Source organism: Corvus moneduloides, chromosome Z (assembly GCF_009650955.1).
Source record: "Corvus moneduloides isolate bCorMon1 chromosome Z, bCorMon1.pri, whole genome shotgun sequence".
Lineage (NCBI taxonomy): Eukaryota > Metazoa > Chordata > Aves > Passeriformes > Corvidae > Corvus > Corvus moneduloides.
Window position 1 is genome coordinate 76,370,710 of NC_045511.1, and position 18,153 is coordinate 76,388,862.

General features: G+C 46.6%; 1 protein-coding gene across 3 annotated transcripts in view; it reads left to right on the forward strand.

Annotated features, from left to right (window-relative positions):
• The first annotated feature begins 652 nt into the window (after positions 1 to 652).
• VCAN (versican) overlaps positions 653 to 18,153 on the forward strand; it is a 98,876-nt gene continuing 81,375 nt past the window's right edge. Inside the window, exons 1-3 of one of the 3 annotated variants that reach the window (XM_032095551.1) lie at positions 653 to 1,032; positions 9,093 to 9,168; positions 14,146 to 14,517. In XM_032095551.1, the coding sequence (XP_031951442.1) occupies positions 9,099 to 9,168; positions 14,146 to 14,517 (442 nt within the window). In that variant the 5' untranslated portion in view covers positions 653 to 1,032; positions 9,093 to 9,098. The remainder of the gene's footprint in view (positions 1,033 to 9,092; positions 9,169 to 14,145; positions 14,518 to 18,153) is intronic. The other 2 variants (XM_032095552.1, XM_032095553.1) reach the window with 2 other exon arrangements.

Here is an 18,153-nt window from a genome sequence, read left to right on the forward strand (position 1 = left end):
TACTGAAATAAGTACATTTTGGGATGAGGGCTGCCTGGAGAGCACAGCAGTCCCTTAATTAACTGGTGAACATCCCTTGTAAAAGGGTGGTTTAGAGTTCTGCTTATGACTTCATCTCTGAGAGGTTTGGACAGCAAATGCAGAGTCTAATCTTAAAAAAAAAAATGGAAAAAAAAAGAAAAAAAAGTGGCTGGAGATGCATGGGTGGAGAAACTTGGCTCGGGCGGCTGCCGATGCGAGGCTGCCTGTGAATTGGCATCGGCAGGGGAAGTTTGGAACCAGCACCAATATATTCTTTCATTGCAACCTCCGCTGAGACTGGGGAGGCAAAGGGGAAAAAGGCATTTCGGTCCCAGTCACTTTCCCCATTTCAACCGGCTTCGGGAGCCAGGGTGGAGGAGGTCTCTCCATTCTCTTCCCGGTTAATTGTCTAATTGGGGAACAATGCGCCTCTTGCACCCGCCTGCCCCTCTCCGGAGGGCTGGTGCCGGGCGAGCGGAGGGACCCGTCCCGCCGCACCGGGCTGAGGGTCCCCGCTCCGGGTCTGGGGGCCGGGGGGTGCCCCGAGGGGGCGGCCGGGCCGGGCTGGGGGCGGGGGGGCCCCGCTCCGAGGAGGCAGGCGCTGGGGGCTCTCCTGCGCCCAGCAGCTGCGGGAGCTTTGGAAATTGCAAGGAGGCTCTCGCAGAGCTTGTGAACCCTCCTCTCCCCGAGCCAGCGCCCCTCCTCTGCAGCGCTGACGGTACAACGATATAATAATGATGGGTGGCTGAGGCTCGCATTTGAACTTGCAGGCTCGCCGCCTTTGCCCACAGCTCGGTCCCGGCTCCGCGGCTCGGAGTCAGGTGCTCGCCGGCGGGAAGCGAGCGAAGCAGAGGAGACCGAGCTCCGGCAGAAGGGGAGACCCCGGAACCACCGGCTCCTTCCAGCACTAACGAGGGGATTTACTCTTTCATGCGGCCACTGGGATCTCTGGACTAGCCCAGCCACCACGTTGTGATTTTTTGCGATCTCTGCAATACGCTACCTTTTAAGGTAACTATAACTCTTTTATTTCGGGTTGGTTTTTAGAGTTCCCCCCCCCCTCTTTTTTTTTTTCTATATATATGACTGCCAGCAATCACTTAAGTCTAAGATTTAAAACAATTGTTTTACTTCTTGTACCAACAAAGAGTTTGAACCGCAAATCTTAAGCGGGAGGGAATAGAGATGATTGGTGAATTTAAACAACCTGGGGTAAGTTCAACGGCACGCGGGGGAAGAGGAAAAGGAGGGATGCTCGGGAACCCAAAAAAAAAAAAAAAATATAAAAAAGAAAAAAAAAACCAACAACAAAAACCCAAACAAAAAAAAAAAAAACCAAAAAGAACACCCCAAACCCCGGTGCAAAGAGGAGAACAAAGAAAACTAGGGAATAGAAGACTTTGGGGTGGGAGCCCTGACAGAAGTGTTCGGTGCTGGTGGTTTGAATGGATGAGAAGGTAGAGCCAGCCGCACCTTGGCGTGCGATGGGGCTCCGGAGGGAGACGGGAGGAAGCTGTTCCTTACGGGTGTTAAGTACACAAAGCGCCCGTGTGGCAGGAGCGACGAGAACGGACCTTTTCCCTTCGGCCACCAGTTTTCTAGCGCTGGGAAAAGCGTGTGCTCTGTGTCCTCCACTCCACTGTGCTCCCTACATCCTTTTTTTTTTTTTTTTTTTTTTTCCCTCCAATCCCTTCCCCCGATGTTCCTGGAAAGCTGCTCGCAGGGCAGAAAGCGGGTCTGAGGTGCTCAGCATCTCTCCAAAGGAGCCGGAGAGCAGCGTGCCTTGAGCCACATTTTCTCCGCGGAAAGGGGGGCGGTGGGTGAGGAGGAGGAGGAGGATCGCGAGGTCAGTGGAGCAAAACGCCTCTCTTACACCCACGTCCAGTTTCTGGGGCACGGGCTTTGCCTTCCCCCTCCGCTCCCCGGGATTTCGCCTTTGTGTTACAAAGGAAAAGTGAGAGCACCGTGGAGGGCACGCAGGGAGTTCCGACGGCGGGAAGGAGCGGGGGTGGGTGGGTGTGTGCGGGGACGGCATCGGCATCGGGACCGCGGGCAGCCCCCGCCGGCCCCCGGCACCGTCCCCACACAAAGGGGCGGCGGGGAGCGGGCGGGGGCCGGGGCCGGCCCTCATTGTCCCCCTGGTCACGTCCTCCCGGCCACCCCCTGTCCCTCCCTCTCGGCACCGGCGCTCGGGATTAAGCCCCGATGGCTTTTCTTCATTTTTTTTTTTTCTTTCCTCCTTCTCCCTTTTTATCACCCACTTCCCTCGGTTTTTCTCCCTTTCCCCCATTCTCTTCCTTCCTCCTTGTTCTTCCTCTTTTTCTCCTTCTTTCCCTTTCCCCCCATTGCCCCTCCTTCCTCCCTCCTTTCCTTCTCCCTCTTTTCCCCCTTCCCCCTTCTCCTTCCCTCTTTTCCTTTTTTTCCTTCTTTTTGTTTCCTTCCCCCCTCCCCTTTCTTCCCTTTCCTCACCCGATTTCCCCCGCCTTTTCCCCTTTTTGCCCTGTCCCTCCCTTTTTCCTCCCTTCCCCTTTTTTCCTTTTCCTTCCCTTTTCTCCCTCCACTTTTTCCCTCCTTTTCTTTCTTTTTTTTTTTTTTTTTTGTTAATTGAGGTGTGAGCGTTGAATCGCTCTGCAAAAAACCAAAAAACAAACCCAAAAAACCATCCCAGGATGGGAGAGCGTAAATGTTGGGTGGGTTCAGGGATTGCCTTTATTTCCGTGCCTTTTTCTTTTTCTTTCTTTCTTTCTTTTTTTTTTTTTAATTATTTTTCTTTTTTTTTTTTTCGCCTTTCGGTCTGAGCGAAAGGGGAAGTTTCCTCCCCCACAAGGAGCGAGCGAGGCTCGGCGGGGCGAGCCCGGGACGGGGCGGGCGCGGTCCCTCACTGCCGGGGCGAGGGGGAGGCTGTGGCAGGGCTGGGTTTCGGGGGTCTCCGTGTCGCGTGTCCGCCGGCAGCTCGTGGGTTCGGCCCCGGTTTTGGGGTGGCAGGATCGGTCCGGTTTTGGGGTCGCGGCTCGGTGCCGCTGTGGCGCCGCGGGCCCGCTCTCGGCCCGGGGGCGCGGCCGCTGTCGAGGAACGGGGCGGGCGAGGCGGCGGCCCCGCGGCGCCCCCAGGCGGCGAGCGGCGGCACGGCAGCTCCCGCGGCCCCCGGTTTCCCGCCAGAGGGCTCCGGGCCCATCTCCGTGAGGGGAAAAAAAGGCCAAAACCCCCCAGACCACCGCCGTAATAAAGTAATTTAAAGAGACCAACACCCCCTCAAAAACATCTCTGTCGCCGCAGATCTTTGCACTCCCCATGCAGCCCCGGGAGTCCTCTGGACAAAGAGTGGGCACAGAGGAGGCACCAGGATGAGCAGAGGGATGGAGCAGCTCTGCTGGGAGGAAAGGCTGCCAGAGCTGGGCTTGTTCAGCCTGCAGAGGAGAAGCTCTGGGGTCACCTCACTGGGGCCTTGCAGGGCCTGAAGGAGCTGCAGGAAACCTGGAGAGAGACAATTGCCAAGGGCTGGAGGGACAGGACACAGGGAATGGCTTCCCAGTGCCAGAGGGCAGGGCTGGATGGGAGATTGGGAAGGAATTGTTCCCTGGCAGGGTGGGCAGGCCCTGGCACAGGGTGCCCAGAGCAGCTGGGGCTGCCCCTGGATCCCTGGAGTGTCCAAGGCCAGGCTGGACATTGGGGCTGGGAGCAGCCTGGGACAGTGGGAGGTGTCCCTGCCCATGGCAGGGTTGGTACTGGGTGGGCTTTAACTTCCCTCCCAGTCAAAACCTGCGAGTCTGTGGCACAGGCAGTGCCTGATGGGCAGTGTTGGACAGCGGGCTGGGACTGGCATGTTTCTGACTGGGCAGCCCCTCAGTGCCCGGGCTGGAGGTGAGGTGGGACCGGGGCTGTGGGGATGGCAGAGTGAGGTGAGGGCAGCTGCAGCCACCCTTGTGCCCAGCAGTGGCACTGGGTGAACCCCAAGAGGCACTGAGGAGACCCTGCTGAAGTCCACAGGGGGGTCCTGGTGCTGAATCCCATGATGGCAGTGCAGGGTTAGACCTGTGGGTGCCATGACACCTTCACATCGTTTCCTCATGGCTCCACCTCTCGCTCTCTTCACCAGTGAGGGTGCTTGGGAGAGGTGGGCAAGAGAGGCCCTCAGTTCTCCTGGAACAAGCTCATCAGGGTGCCAAGCCTGACAGAGGTCAAGGTGCACTTGGACAACGCTCTCAGGCACAGGATAGGATTGTCAGAGCGTCTTGTGCAGGGCAAGGAGCTGCACTTGGCAATCCCTGTGTGTCCAGCTTGGGATATTCAATGTTTCTATAAGGCAGGAGCAAGAAGGTGGAGCTGGGGTGGTGCAGGAGGAGCGGGGTGTGCTCGCTGCTCCTCCATGTGCTGTCTCTGGCAGTTTTCCACTGAGTCTCTGCATGGCTGTCCCAGAGCCTGGAGCTGCTCCTGGCATAAAAGCGCAGGGCTGTGAGGGATGTCCTGAGGCAGCAGCTGCTGCAGCCAGGAGCGCCAGAACACGCTGTGCTCTGGTGACTGCTCCTGTCTGTGCTCCAGCCTGGAGGCAGCACCGCAAGGGTTCAGCCTGGAGGAGTTTCCCCCCCACAGCTGCTGGAGGTCATAAGGAAGGGGCGATGCAGACACCCCAAAGACCTTCTCCAAGGCCTTGGGGGGAATTTTCCAAGGGATAACAGGCCAAGCAGAGGCCACTGATGAATCGTATGCAGGCTAATGTGCCATGTGTCGGCACAGTGGGCTAATTAATCATGTGGCAGAGACGTGGTGAAGCTGGCAAAGTTAATTAGGCAGCGCTGACGGTGAGGCGCATACATGTCAGCAATTAACAGTCAGATGGAGTACCAGGATCAAAGGAGTGCAGAAGCAAAAGAAAGTGCAGGATGTGTGCATTTGAGGAAGGATAGCACCTGTGAAGGTTTCAGAGCTTGGAAAGTAGCGAGGGATGTGTTATGACTGGGATTGGTCATTTCCAGCTTGTTGGGGTTCCACTGGAAACTGTAATTTACTGTTTTACCCATTAGTACGAGCAGCCTTCCTTCTCTTCTCTAGTGACGGGTTCTGTTGGTTTCCACCCTCTTATTTTTCTTCTTTTAATTTTTTACGTCCTTCTGACTTTCACTATGTGGGTCAGGTGTTCAGAGGCTGCTTTTTACATGTTTAAAGAACATGTCCGGATTTCACAATGCAGCTGTAGAGCACATGCAGAACCTGAGAAGTTGCAGGTTTTAGAAACATTGTTACCTCTATGAAAATGGCTAATTTCTCATTGCCTCGGCTTCCGAGAAACCGGGAGTTAATTTGGATGGTAAGCTTTAGTCTGTTCCACACCAGGACAATTCACTTTCTGAACCTGGAGTTTTAAACAGAAAGAGAGACATGATGTTCTCCCATCTGGTTAAATTAAAATAGCATTGGTGTGAGATCAAGCTTACACTGCAAACTAAACACAAGCTGGAATTTGGTCAGAACTTACTGCTCCTTTGAGTTTTTGCTGTAGTAAGGAAAGGTAGCAGTGCCTGCAAAAAATAGGAGCTATGCTCTTTCCCCTCAGAGACAACCCCTGCTGCTAGTTTTTAAAGATGTGAAGTTTGTCTAGGACTTCGCCATCTTTTGGTTAAAAGATGCTGCACTCAGGGTTGCATCCCATTTAAAAATGTGGCACAAATTCCTGCTGTAGATCCATCTGCCTGTAGTAGCTCCTAATAAAATGGATCAGCCCAGTTGGAAACCAGCCAGCAGGCAACCCAAGTTTGGTCACGTCAAGTGAGGTACTTTTTTAGCAGAAGGTGGAAATTAAACACTTACTCAAGCCTTGCAGCTTGAGTTGGCAAGATTTGCTCACTGTGTCCAGAGTGTTATGGATTTCTTTTACTATGGGTGTAGTGACACCAAGGGAAAGAAGAAAAAAATCTTGTGGAAAAAGGTATGGTTAGATGGATTTTGGGTAACTGCAGTGGACGTAGGGGCAGTACAGCAGCCAGACAGCAGACTTCTGTGAACAGCAGAGTGCGGGAATGGGAAACATAAACCAGTTTGAGAGATTTAGTGCTGGAGGCTACAGGGGAACGCAGTCCTCTGCAGCCTCTGCCAGCAGAAGGGCAGGGGGCAGGAGCAGGCACATTCAAGAGCCTGGAAATGTGGGCAGGAATCGGGGTGAGGTGTAAGCAGCAGCCTCTGCCTCACCTGTGGGTCCCCAGGAGGATTTTTGGCACCAGGTCTGCAGAGCTCTGTCTCCTCCTAAGCCAGGCTGCCCTGTGGGGCTGGGAAGGTGCTGCTGTTATGGTCTGTGTGTTTGGAGAGGGTGGCAGGGGTAATTGCACTACTTTTCATTCTGGCAGCTGTAGTGGAACAGCACTGGGCAACCCAGGAGTGTTTATGGGAACCCACCAAGGCCTGGAGCATGAAAACCAGCCCTCAGGTGTGGAGGGTTGTGTAGGGCTCACACTCCTGACCCTAAGGGCTGAAAATCAGACTGTTGTCCCAGGGCTTTTCATTGCTTGAGTAAGCATTTCAGGATAAAGGAGATTTATAAAAAGTCAAGAGGTGATTTTCCAAGAGTCAGGTGGGGATTTTTGTCAGGTGTCTCATATTAAACTCTTTGCTCAAACAGTGCAATTTCTTGGAGCTCTCCAAGCCCTTGGTGTAGCAGGTGTAATTCCTGCCCTACTCAGTAAAAGGCTAGGAGCCATCACAGCCAGGAGCGCTCTCTTCTGTTCCCATGGATACCTTGAAAATTGTCCTTCCATGGTTGCCTTTCTGTTTTCATCTGTCTCTGTGGGTGTGTGTGTTGTGCTTGGTGACTGGCAGCGTAGCAGCAGGGTTTGTGTTCTTACCAGACGTGGAAGCAGTTGTGTTATGACAGCAATTACAATGAACTTCCAAGGGCAACAGGCTTCCACTGGCACGTGCCAGGCACCCAGGTACACCAGGTCAGAGCCAGGGAAGTGAGCCGGGTGGTGGCTGCAAAATGCAACCAGCCCTGTTTGGGTGCAACACCCCTGTTGTCAGGAAAAAGAAAATACTTTGTTCTTTTCCTTGTCCGGTTTCTTTGATTCCCTTGATTCTGGTCCCAAAAGGCAAGGTTGCCTTCAGGGGAAGGAGGGAGGTAAAACTTATGGGTAAACATGGAGAGCTAAACTTGTAAATATTCTGTTCTGGACCTTGGCTTTGCTGTGGATGTGGCCAGCATGTGACGCATGGGACCATATGTGAGCAGAACATCTCAAAAGGTCTGCAGCCACTCAGCTGTCACAGGGGCCAGAACTTTGTCTTGCAGGCAGGTCCATCACTCATCACCTTGGAAAGTGGAGAATTGTATCAGTCTTCTTTTCGTGCTCTCATCAGAGCTCTTGTGTTACTGTAGGAACTTCACTGCAGTGGTTTTGGTGCTTGAGGCTTCCAGCATTTTTGGGATACAAGGGTTGCTATAGGCTCAGACTGACATCACTTTCTTTTAATTGTTGTGAAATAGTGAGGATCACTTAAGTGTTTATCTAAGCAAGCGTGTGACTGTATTTCAGAGCTGGTCTGTTGCATTTAAAGGACTTTGATGTCTGCAGCTCTGATCTTGTGCAACCTCCTCACTCATAACAACCATCTACAAGGAGTTTGTACCAGGGCACAGTATAGAATTTTAAAGTTAGCTAATAAATAGTCACTTTTGTTTTCTTCACGTGCAGCTTGGCTTGTGTAAGTGTAGAAAGAGATAAAAGTCTGGCTGAGTGGTGTGGGGGGTATGTGTTAGGGTCTTCAGAAGAAGTTTTATGGCATGGAAGGCTTAAACTGAATGAAGTCCCGGTTCTCATTTGGGACTCAGTTGTGAAAAGTGCAAATTCCATGAAGTTCGTGTTGCAAAATAATAAAATTAAAAAATAGTGATATCACACTCTACACTCAGCTGACCTGAATGGCTGCAGCAGAGATGGGGCGTCCTTGGCAGTGTGCAGCCTGCTCTGTGGAAAGCAGCTGCATTTCTCCCTCCACGCCCAGGGAATAGGTTGTAGCACATGTTTCCCCGTGCAACCAGCTGACTCTGGCCGTCCATGTACAGGGAATGAAAGCCTCTGGGGTTTTCAGCCCTTTTGGGTGGGAATTTTTAACTTGCCTCACTGGAAAGGCTTGGTTGGAGATGTTTTGCGTCTTTTCCGTGCTGCTCAGACGTTACAGGATGTGTGCCAGTTCACACAGACTCATGTGGAGTTTGGGCTGCAGCTGTGGGCTGTGGGGAGAACTGTCCTGAGGCTGAACACGTCACCAGGAGATTTCTGAGGTTGCCTCTCTGTGTGTCTTGCTGTCACATTCAGTGCAGCCTGAGAAGTTTTTAAAAGTGGAAGTTTTAAATTGTATGTGTGTGCAGCACAGGTTCCGTAGTTATAGCACAGACAGGTACATATCTATTGAATATCTGCTTCACTGATCCTTAAAACAGTTCAGCTGCAATCTCTCTTGAACAGGAAAAGCTGTCAGCTTGGTTACTTGCCCAGGTGAAGAGGCCAAGTAGCAGATCTTGCAGAAAATCAAGGTCGTGATAAAAATTTGTCAGCGGTTTGACAAACTGCTGCTGAAAGTAATTTCTTATGTTGGGATGTTCATAGCACATATGGATGAGGGACTATTTATAAACCCTTTGTGGTCATTGATGTTTGCATGTCTTGCAATGCTTTTTTAAACTTTGGGGATATTTACAGGTTCAAGATGTGTAACTATGAACTGAAATAAAAACTGATAAATACTATTGTGAATATGCAATTTATTGTTGTGTACATATGATACATGTCAAGAGCTTTCCAGCTGTTTGAAGGTGGAGCCTGTAATGGAAATGAGAAGCAAACCCAAAGGGAGCTGACATGTCTGGGAATCACTCAGGACTCAACAACCTGAAACTCATTATAAATCTCTATTCCATAGAGGCACATGGCCATTATAACAAATCTCCACCATAAATTGTTAAATGAAGGTGTCCTGAGAAGAGAAAGGACTGCTTCTGGTACCAGTGACAAATATTGATGTACAACATTTGCTAAGGACACAGTGCAATACTAACCACTTACTCCTTTGTTCTTCATTTCTAGGTCAAGATGTTGTTAAGTATAAAAAGTATCTTATGGATGTACTCTACATTAGTTATAACATATATGCTACCTAAAGGTAAGTCTGCTGTATACAGAACCATTCATTAAAATTAATTTAGTGGTCTAATTGGTAGGGCATTTCACAGGACTGGGAAAACAGCCCAAACTCAGGAAATTTACTTTCTTTTCCTCTGCCATGCTGCACCACATCACTAATTTTGTTTCTGGGTCCTCCTCGAGGCCCTTGCTGGTTTACATCTGTTGTGCTTGGGCTGCCATGAGCTAAGCTGGGGCAGGTCCCTTGGCTGCTGGGGTCTGCAGCAAGGATGTGTTCAGGGCAGCTGCAGGTTTGGGTAGAAAGGAAGGAGCCCTTACTACTTCTTTTGGTGATTACATGCTAAAACTGAGGTATGTATCCATGTGTGGTTGCCATGGTTACTTGAAATTTTGGGTCAGGCCTTCAGTAAGGAAAATATCCCAACAGCTGCTGCAGACTCACAAAATTAGGAAAGCAGCTTTCCCAAGTATCAAAGCAAGATTTTTCTTTATTTTCTTTCCCCCTTCTTTCCAGGAACTCCTCAAACTGATTTTAGCCTTTGGGAAAATCAAATTTACTATTTTTTTCCCCCACCCAGTTTGAAGACTGTTGCTAATAATGCCTTTAGGTAGTCCTGAATGATAAGGAAAAGGATTGGTTCATTAGTGGAACCAGTCAAAAAAAAGGATAACAGGTTTAGATTGGATATAAGGAGGAAAGGTCTGGATCAGACCACAGACCCGACTCACTGCCTTACACAAACGCAGAATTCAGGGATACAGGGGTTGAGGGAGCAGCACTGTGAGCAGGGAGGAGTCGCATGGATCCTTGGAGCTGTAGAACATGGGGTCGCATCTTTACATGTCCGCTCACTTACTCCACCTTTTATTACCTCTTAAATGGCTCATCTTATCTCCAGGGTAGAATTTTTGGTACTTAGGCAAGTTCTTTATGAACATCCCATTCTTTGGAATGTAGACCAGGCTGTGACCTATCCTTACTTGCCCAAATTTTTTCAAAGAGATTCAGAAATACCCTGATGTTCTGAGAGCACACTGTGAACTTGGTGGGGTTTGCTTTTTTAAGTTGGGGGCCATTCTTTTGCCCATGTTCAACCATCTCTTAACCATGTTCAAAGTATGACCATGGTGAGGTAGACAAGGATGAAAAAAATTTCTTTTTTCGTGAATTGGTCCAATTCATGATCCCAAAGAATATGTGGGATCAACTCAGGCCATTACCTTTTGTAGAAAAGTCAGTTGGTGCAATAATATTTTTGAGAATGAGTGTTAGAAGACTACACACAACCTTTATACGTATGGCTTTTGTTTAAAAATACTCTAAAAATAAAATATATCTCAGCTTTCTGAAGAGATAAACATCTTAAGTTTCAACCTTTTCTTTTTAAATCCTTAGTTTGGATATAAAATTGAAGCCTGGAAATCTTTTGTGAAACAAATTCCCACCATTTATCAGTATTCCTGTCTCTGTTTCCTCTTCCATGCTCATCTTTGTGAGTGGCCACACTCATAAATATCATGGCGAGCCTGTTAGATTTTATGTAGCCACAAAACTGCTTTTTTTGTTTGAGGGCAGATTGAGAGAGGCCCTGCATGGCCCCTCTGAGACCTGAATTCTCAGGTTTGTGTGAGGAAGGAAAAGGGGTGTGAGAGGATGGGTCACCTTGGCTGTTTGCTTGGTACAGGTGAAGGATTAATGACACGATTAATGCTCACAGTCAAGGCTGATGCCTACTGCTAGTGTGGCATTTGCTCACTTTCCACTAGCTGGTGTGAGGATATTGTGGTTTACAAGCTGGGCCTTGCGGTTATAATCAACGCTGGCATTTCTCTTACCTGTTTTGGGTGGCTATTTGTGGTGTTATGTTGAGTTCTGCAGCTGAGATTTACATTTGCCTGCCTCCCTGTGAGTGTTTTGCAGACTTTAAAAGTAGTTCATCATCACTCTGTGCCTCCTTCTCTTACTCTGCTTGCTCAGACCACAAACCACCTGGTAAAGGACTCAGGGAGGGTTTTTGTTGGGTCTCAGTCCATTACCTGTCAGTGTTTCATACAAGTTTCACTCATTTGAATTCATTAATATCTTCACTAAAAGACTTGTGGTTAATGAAAAGCCTTCTCTTAGGCTCAGTGCTAGTAGCTGGATTGACAAAACACACAATTTCACTGATCCTTTCTATTTCTGCTGCTAGACAGGGCAATATACCATATGTCCCAGCAGGTTGTTGATGAACTGAAAAATGAGATGCAACTTTTTTTTTTTTTCACTCATAAATTTAGCTAAAAATAAATAGAATATTTTATTCTTTAAGCATGTGGGATTTGTCTGCATAGTCAGTAGCAACATTCTGTTCAGTTAAACTTAATTATGTGGCAAATTCACTCCTCTAAGCAGTGTTACACCATGCAGGGCACTCTTTTCTTCAGATTCCTTGTCCACTGCAAAGTTATTGGCTTGGTCATGGTGGTTAATTTGACACAGAAGGAGAGAATTCTCCCCTTTTTAAAAATTATCTAGATTCCTACTTTAAGGTTTTTTTAACACTTATCGCAGATTTCCTTTCCTCGCACCTCAAAAGGAAGATATCCAGCTATGTGTCATTAGTCTGTCACAGCCCATTGATAGGGCTGGACATGGAATACAAGCTCAGCAAAAATGCAAAAGGGAGAAAAAAGGGTTATATGGATTGATACAAGATACTGATAGCTTCTGCATTGGTCAGTACATTCTGCTAGACTAACTAATCTGGACTGCTTCAAGAAATCAAGCTTTTTGGTGTTGTGCAGGAACATCACTTAATCTTGTATTTCAGATATTTTGTCAGCCAAATATTTTGTTTTTCAGCAGGGAAAAACTTCTTCCTCCTTTCTCCTTCTCCTCCTTCTTCCCTCCTCTCACCACAACAAGTAGTTTCTTATAAAGTGTGTTATAATGCTTTCTGAAGTTGGACAGAACTGCAGCTACACAAAATGTCCTATTCTGGGAAGTAGCACAGGTTAGGCTCGATCTAGTTTGCATATCAAGGTGATAGGTGTTGTTTGTCAAGGCTTCCAGCTGGCTGCTGTGAAGACACAAATTTTAAAGGGAGGAAATTTCCTCAGGGTTCAGTGCTGATATTCCAGATCACTCATAATCAGAAACAATGATCTTAAAAAGTTTATTAAAATTCCGTCAGTCAGAATGATTATAATTGAGTCATTCTTCATTTAAGAAGAAAGTTCCTGTAAGGTGTGTAGATGACAAGAGATCATAATATATTCTAAATATTTTGAGACTGATTTTAATCTCCCACCTGTGCAACTTGGCAGTAATTCCATGACAACAGATAGAACTGAGGGTTCATTCTCTTTCTTTATCTCTAACCTACTGTAACTCTGTGAAGTTTCAAGAAAATAAAGGTGATATGAAAGGTTTCTGGTTTCATCAGTTTTGATACCATCATCTTGACTCTATCTGAATTGTGTGCCCAAGGAATTCTAGTTTGGTAGGCATGGATGGAAAGGACCTGAGAGCTCCCATTCAGAATTCTGTGTCTTCCCCATCAGCCCATTTTTCTTTTTTTCTGGTACTTTATTATTGAAATGCTTGGGTATCAAGCTGATGATTCTTGTATTGACCCTTTTTAGATGATACCATTAAGATTTTATCCTGTAGAAAATCATCTGGCTCTGTTAAAGATAATCAGGTTAATGAGTAATTTTCATTTTTTCTTCTATTTTCTTCACACCCCCCCTTTTTTTTTCCTCTTTCTTCTTTTTTAAACTTTTTTTTTTTCTTATTATCCCCCTCTTCCTTTTCTCTCTTCCTTTTTTGCTTGTCTTCTTTAATTCTCTCCCTCTGCCCACCCTTCCATCCCACCCCTTAATTTTCTACTCTTTGTGGAGTGATTGTATCTTTTATCATAGATAAATAGCTAGATCATTTTCATATGCTGGTGTCTCCTATTTCATGTATCACTCTGTTAATGGGTACTATATTGTTATATTCCTAAACTGTATGAGTCTTAGCTCCTTTCAAAGTAATGATGACCGTGTTCTACCTTTCAAAAATATTATAGTGAAGGACAGTGAAAGAGGTAAAATAGACACTATTGTGCATCAGCTTTTAATCTTCTTTAAGACATTATGTGTGATGAAATAACATCACATAAAAAAGGTAAATCTATCAGAAACCCTCTCTTCAGTTGCTTGGATGAACAGTAGTCAACTTCCCCCTGAGGATATTGTCAGATGGAAGCATTTCACTGTGAAATGTTTGCAGCTGGAGATGACATAAAAAATGATAAAAGTCCTGATCATGTCAAGTCTGAGCCAAGTAGGGACTTTCTGTGTGCTTTACTTCCTTCTTTGCTTTTACATCCTGAAATATTTCATTTCTGTGATGTATTAAAGACCCCGAGGCTACAAGGAAACAACTTTGAAAGAGTGACTATTTGGGAGACACTCACTGGAAAGGCTTTTGTTTCAGCATGTATGCAATAAAAAGAATAAACCCCTGAGAGAACAATGGGGTCAGAGGTGACAGGAATGCAAAGCCATGGGCTGTGTTTCCTTCTGAGGACAGGAGAAGCTGCCGTGAGGTGAGGCAGGGTGTGAACACCAGCAGCTCCCCTGTATTCAGGCTTTTGGCCAGCGAGGTAACTCATCATCTTTCACTCAGAGTGGTCTTCCTCCTTGCAGTCCATCTGTCACCTAAAATTTCAGTTCTTTTTCCAGAGGTTAATAATTTGGTGACTGTAACAAATGGAGAAAATAAGTCAGAATGAAATTTTCCCAAAGAGAACGCGCTCCGTCATCAGCCTATGATGTACCAAGATTGATACAAAGACTTTCTTAGCTTATACTCCCCAGTCCTGTTAGAAATCAGCTAAGGTCCATGGATTTCAGCCTTTGCACAAGTGAATCATTAGCTAACAATGAAATATATCTGTTTCTAATTTTGCTGTTACACTAATGTGATTTCTCCTTTCTCTCTCCTCCTCTCCCCTTTTTCTAGTTAAAGCAGAAAAAAAAACCCTAGTCAAGGGATCTCTCTCTGGAACTTCAGTCCTGCCGTGCTTCTTTTCAACCACACCCACCATATCCTCCAGCTATGCCGCTGAGTACCTCCGGATCAAATGGTCCAAGGTGGAACTGGACAAAAGCGGGAAGGACGCCAAGGAAACCACGGTCCTGGTGGCCCAAAATGGCAACATCAAAATAGGCCAGAGCTACAAGGACAGGGTGTCTGTCCCGAGCCATTCGGAGGAGACTGGTGATGCCTCGCTGACCTTCTCGAAGCTGCGCGCCAGCGATGCCGGGGTCTATCGCTGCGACGTCATGTACGGAGTGGAGGACACACAGGGCATTGTCTCCTTGGTTGTTGAGGGTAAGGATTTGTCTATTTCATTTGTAACCAACAGTGATTCCAGTTAAAACAGCGAATCTTAGTAATTACCACAAAACTAGAGAGGATTTAAAGGAGTGTCTTTAGCAATTTGCCCTTTGAGTGGGGGGGAAAGAAGCAATTTATGATAAAAAGGATGAAAGCCTATGATGAAAAGAAGCCACTGAAGCTGTGATTGAGTGGTCTTGATGTCCCAAACTGTGTTGCCACGAAAAGTGGGAGCCATTCTTTCTGGGACAGGAACATCAAACAAAAACGATGTGTTTCTTTTCACCCAGTAATAAATTTTGGATGGGCAGAAGGAAGCTCATCTGGGAGAAGGTGCAGAAAAACAAGTGGGGAGGTGTTTGCTAAATGTGGGACATGCAGTGATAACAGTTTTCTTGCCATCACTATTATGAAATAGCCTCCAAAATTTTGAGAGGGACAAGTCTACGTGTAGAGAGACAGAAGAGACAGGACTTTCAGAATTGTTGCGGTTGGAGAAGACATCTAAGATTATCAAGTCCAAGCATTAACCTAGCACTGCCATGTTCACTACTAAACCAGGCTCCCAAATGCCACATTCAAACATTTTTGGAACTCTCCTGGGGATAGTGACAACCTCACTTCCGTGGGAAGCTCCTTCTAATGCCTGACTACCCTTTCCATGGGGAAGTTCCTGCTGCTGTCCACCCTGAGCCACCCTGGCTGCCCCCTCCTGTCAGGGAGTTGTGCAGAGCCACAAGGTCCCCCCTGAGCCTCCTTTGCTCCAGGCTGAGCCCCTTTCCAGCTCCCTCAGCCGCTCCTGGGGCTCCAGAGCCTTCCCCAGCTCCATTCCCTTCCCTGGACATGCTCCATCCCCTGAATATCTTGTCTTGAGTGGCCCAGAGCTGCCCCCAGGATCTGAGGTGGTCTCTCAGAAGTGCCAGCACAGGGACGGTCACTGCCCTGTGGTTGGGACAGCCCAGTGGCCATTGGCCTCTTGCCCTACTGGATACCCCTGGGCTGTGTCCAGCTGCTGTCACCAGCACCCCCAGGGCCTTTCCCAGCTTCCCAGCCCCTCTGCCCCAGCCTGGAGCATTCCATGGGGTTAAACAAAACAAAAGTGTGAGTGGCCAAAGGAGCATGTGATGTGTAGGTGTTTCTGCCCTCGGAGCCTGCTTGTGGAGCACGGTGAGTACGGCTCAGAGGCTGCTGCAGAGCCCCGTTGGGCTGGCACTGAGCCTGAGCTGACAGGCTGTGCTGAAAGGCAGAGCATTAACCCAGGCCCTGTGCCATGCACAGGCAAGTTCTGGACCCAGGTTTCTGCCTGGGCTTAGAACAACACTGAGCTGTGTGGATGGATCTCCTCTCAAGAGGCTTGCTTTGGGCCCTGCTTTGCACATCCCTTTGCAGCTCGGTGTGTTTTGGAAGTTAGGTATTTACTCAGATGAATGAATCCCAAAACAAACATTAATATCTGCTGCTGGAAACCATGGCTTTGGCTAAGACCTTTTTGGTGAGCTTAATACTGTATTGTTCTTCCAATATGCCTAACCTAATGTGAACAGTCTGTTGGCATTGATTCGATGAAGGATTCAAAGGTGTGGCCTTAATTTGGAAATACAATAAATCAGTGTAGCCATTAATGTCTGCATAACTTCATAAACTCTTAGGTCCTAATGACAAAAGCAAAAGAAATCCTGGTTTGAACATTGTTTTTCATAACGAGTGTACCTGGCATTCCTTACTCCTTTTCAAGTGTTCCCTTGACTACATATCTAAATCCAGGAGCAGCAGATGTTTATGACAATAAAATATGGGATGATTTATGTGATACTTTAGCTTTTGTAGTGGCTGCTCTTGTGAAAAAACACTGTGAAGTGTTGAACTGATTGGATTTATGATTTTACCTCAATGAAAATTTCACAGACTCCATTTTCTTTCTGCAACTGTTCCTTTCTATGACTACTTTAATGTCAAAATTTCAGGAGAGGAAAAAAGCTAAGTGTTGACCCAAATGGAAAATCACTTTGCTAGACTGTCATTTGTGCCCTCCATTCTCAGTTTTCTGCATTATGTAAACAAATGGCATTTATTAGGCTCATAAGAACTTCATGTGAATGTTTCTGCTCTAATCTTCTGCTCTATTCTTTATGGTTTCTTATGATTACAGCTTTTATTTATAAACCCAAAACCCATTAGTCCTGAATAGAAATTATCTCCATGGTGTTGCCTTTTTGAACCTGCACCCCAAAGTGACACCAGTTGAAGAGGCATGATCCACTGTCCTCCCTCTCTGTGCATTCTGCACTGCCTGTCCTGACTGGGATGCAGGGAGGTATTTCCACGTTAACTGAGGTAATTCCAGAGCTGAGGGATAGCCTGGTTCAGCACTGTGCTTTGGTCAGCTCTCCTGGGTGGAGCTGGGGCTGCTGAAGCCCTGGTAAAATTTTTACCAGTTTTATTATTCTGGTCATTTTATGCTCAGTTGAAAGAACTTATCAGCAGAGTTCTGCTGAAGCAGGTGTAATTCCTCTTTTGCCATTATGATAAATTCGTTGGGTTTTTTTTTTTTATGCTTCTTTGGGTATTTTTAAACCAACTCAGGACTTTTGTTCTAGATATTTTCAGAGTCTCCATTTGTTTTATGGACACTCCCTAATTTTAAACTTTCAAAGAAAAAGCATAATGCAGCATCAATGAAGCCAGGGAGATAAGATTGGACAGGTGGCCTGCTTGTTTTTCAAATTAACCTCTGCTAGTAGCATAATAGATAGCTGGGAGAGCTAACTTGAATAAAATTACTGTAATTGCTATTTCTCTCCTTTAGATTTGCTGGGAATACAAAGCTGCTATTGAGCACACTGTGCATCAAATGAGTGTATTTTACCAGTGATGGAATGTATTGTGAATGAAAAATGGGATTTCTGAGGAAGAACAATTTTCTCTGTAGCACACAGATTTTCCCAGGTTAAGCTGAACAGTGGGTGTTATTCACTGAAAGTAGAACTTCTAATGCCTAATTATTTTTTTTCCTGAGTCCCAAGCCCAAGACTGTACAAAAGTTACTACTGTGCACCAATGTTTTTTCTGTTTAGCTATCACAACAGACAAATTTGGTAACTTGCATGCAAATACCCAGTTAATTTGCTCTTTTAGATGCCAAATGATCTTTTGAAGTCAGATTCATATGTTATTAACAACAAACTGTTCAGACAAAAGATCTGGCTGTCCCAGAGTCCTGTTCCAATGAAAGCAGCTGATATCAAAGGGCAAACTTAAAAATTTACCCTACTGCTGTCAGAGACTTGTCACCCATTCAATTACCCATGCAGAGGCTTTGTGTTATTCAATCCTTAATAAATATGGCTTGGTTTTTTTCCATTTGCTTTTGAAGGTCTGTAAATTTTCATTATCCACAGGTGGACTCCTTAAGCCACCACTTAACCACAGCTGCTTATCTTAATTATCATTCACAAGGATTGCACGTTTAATCACACACATTGCCTTTGTCTCTGCAGTGCATGTTTCTGCTACATCCATTTTTGGACAGGTAAAAGTTTTCTAAACAATGACAGGATCTTAGAAATTGACAGAATTCCATGGCCTTTCTTTGCCTTGGTTATAGGAATTAACTATGCCAGCTGCTTGGGT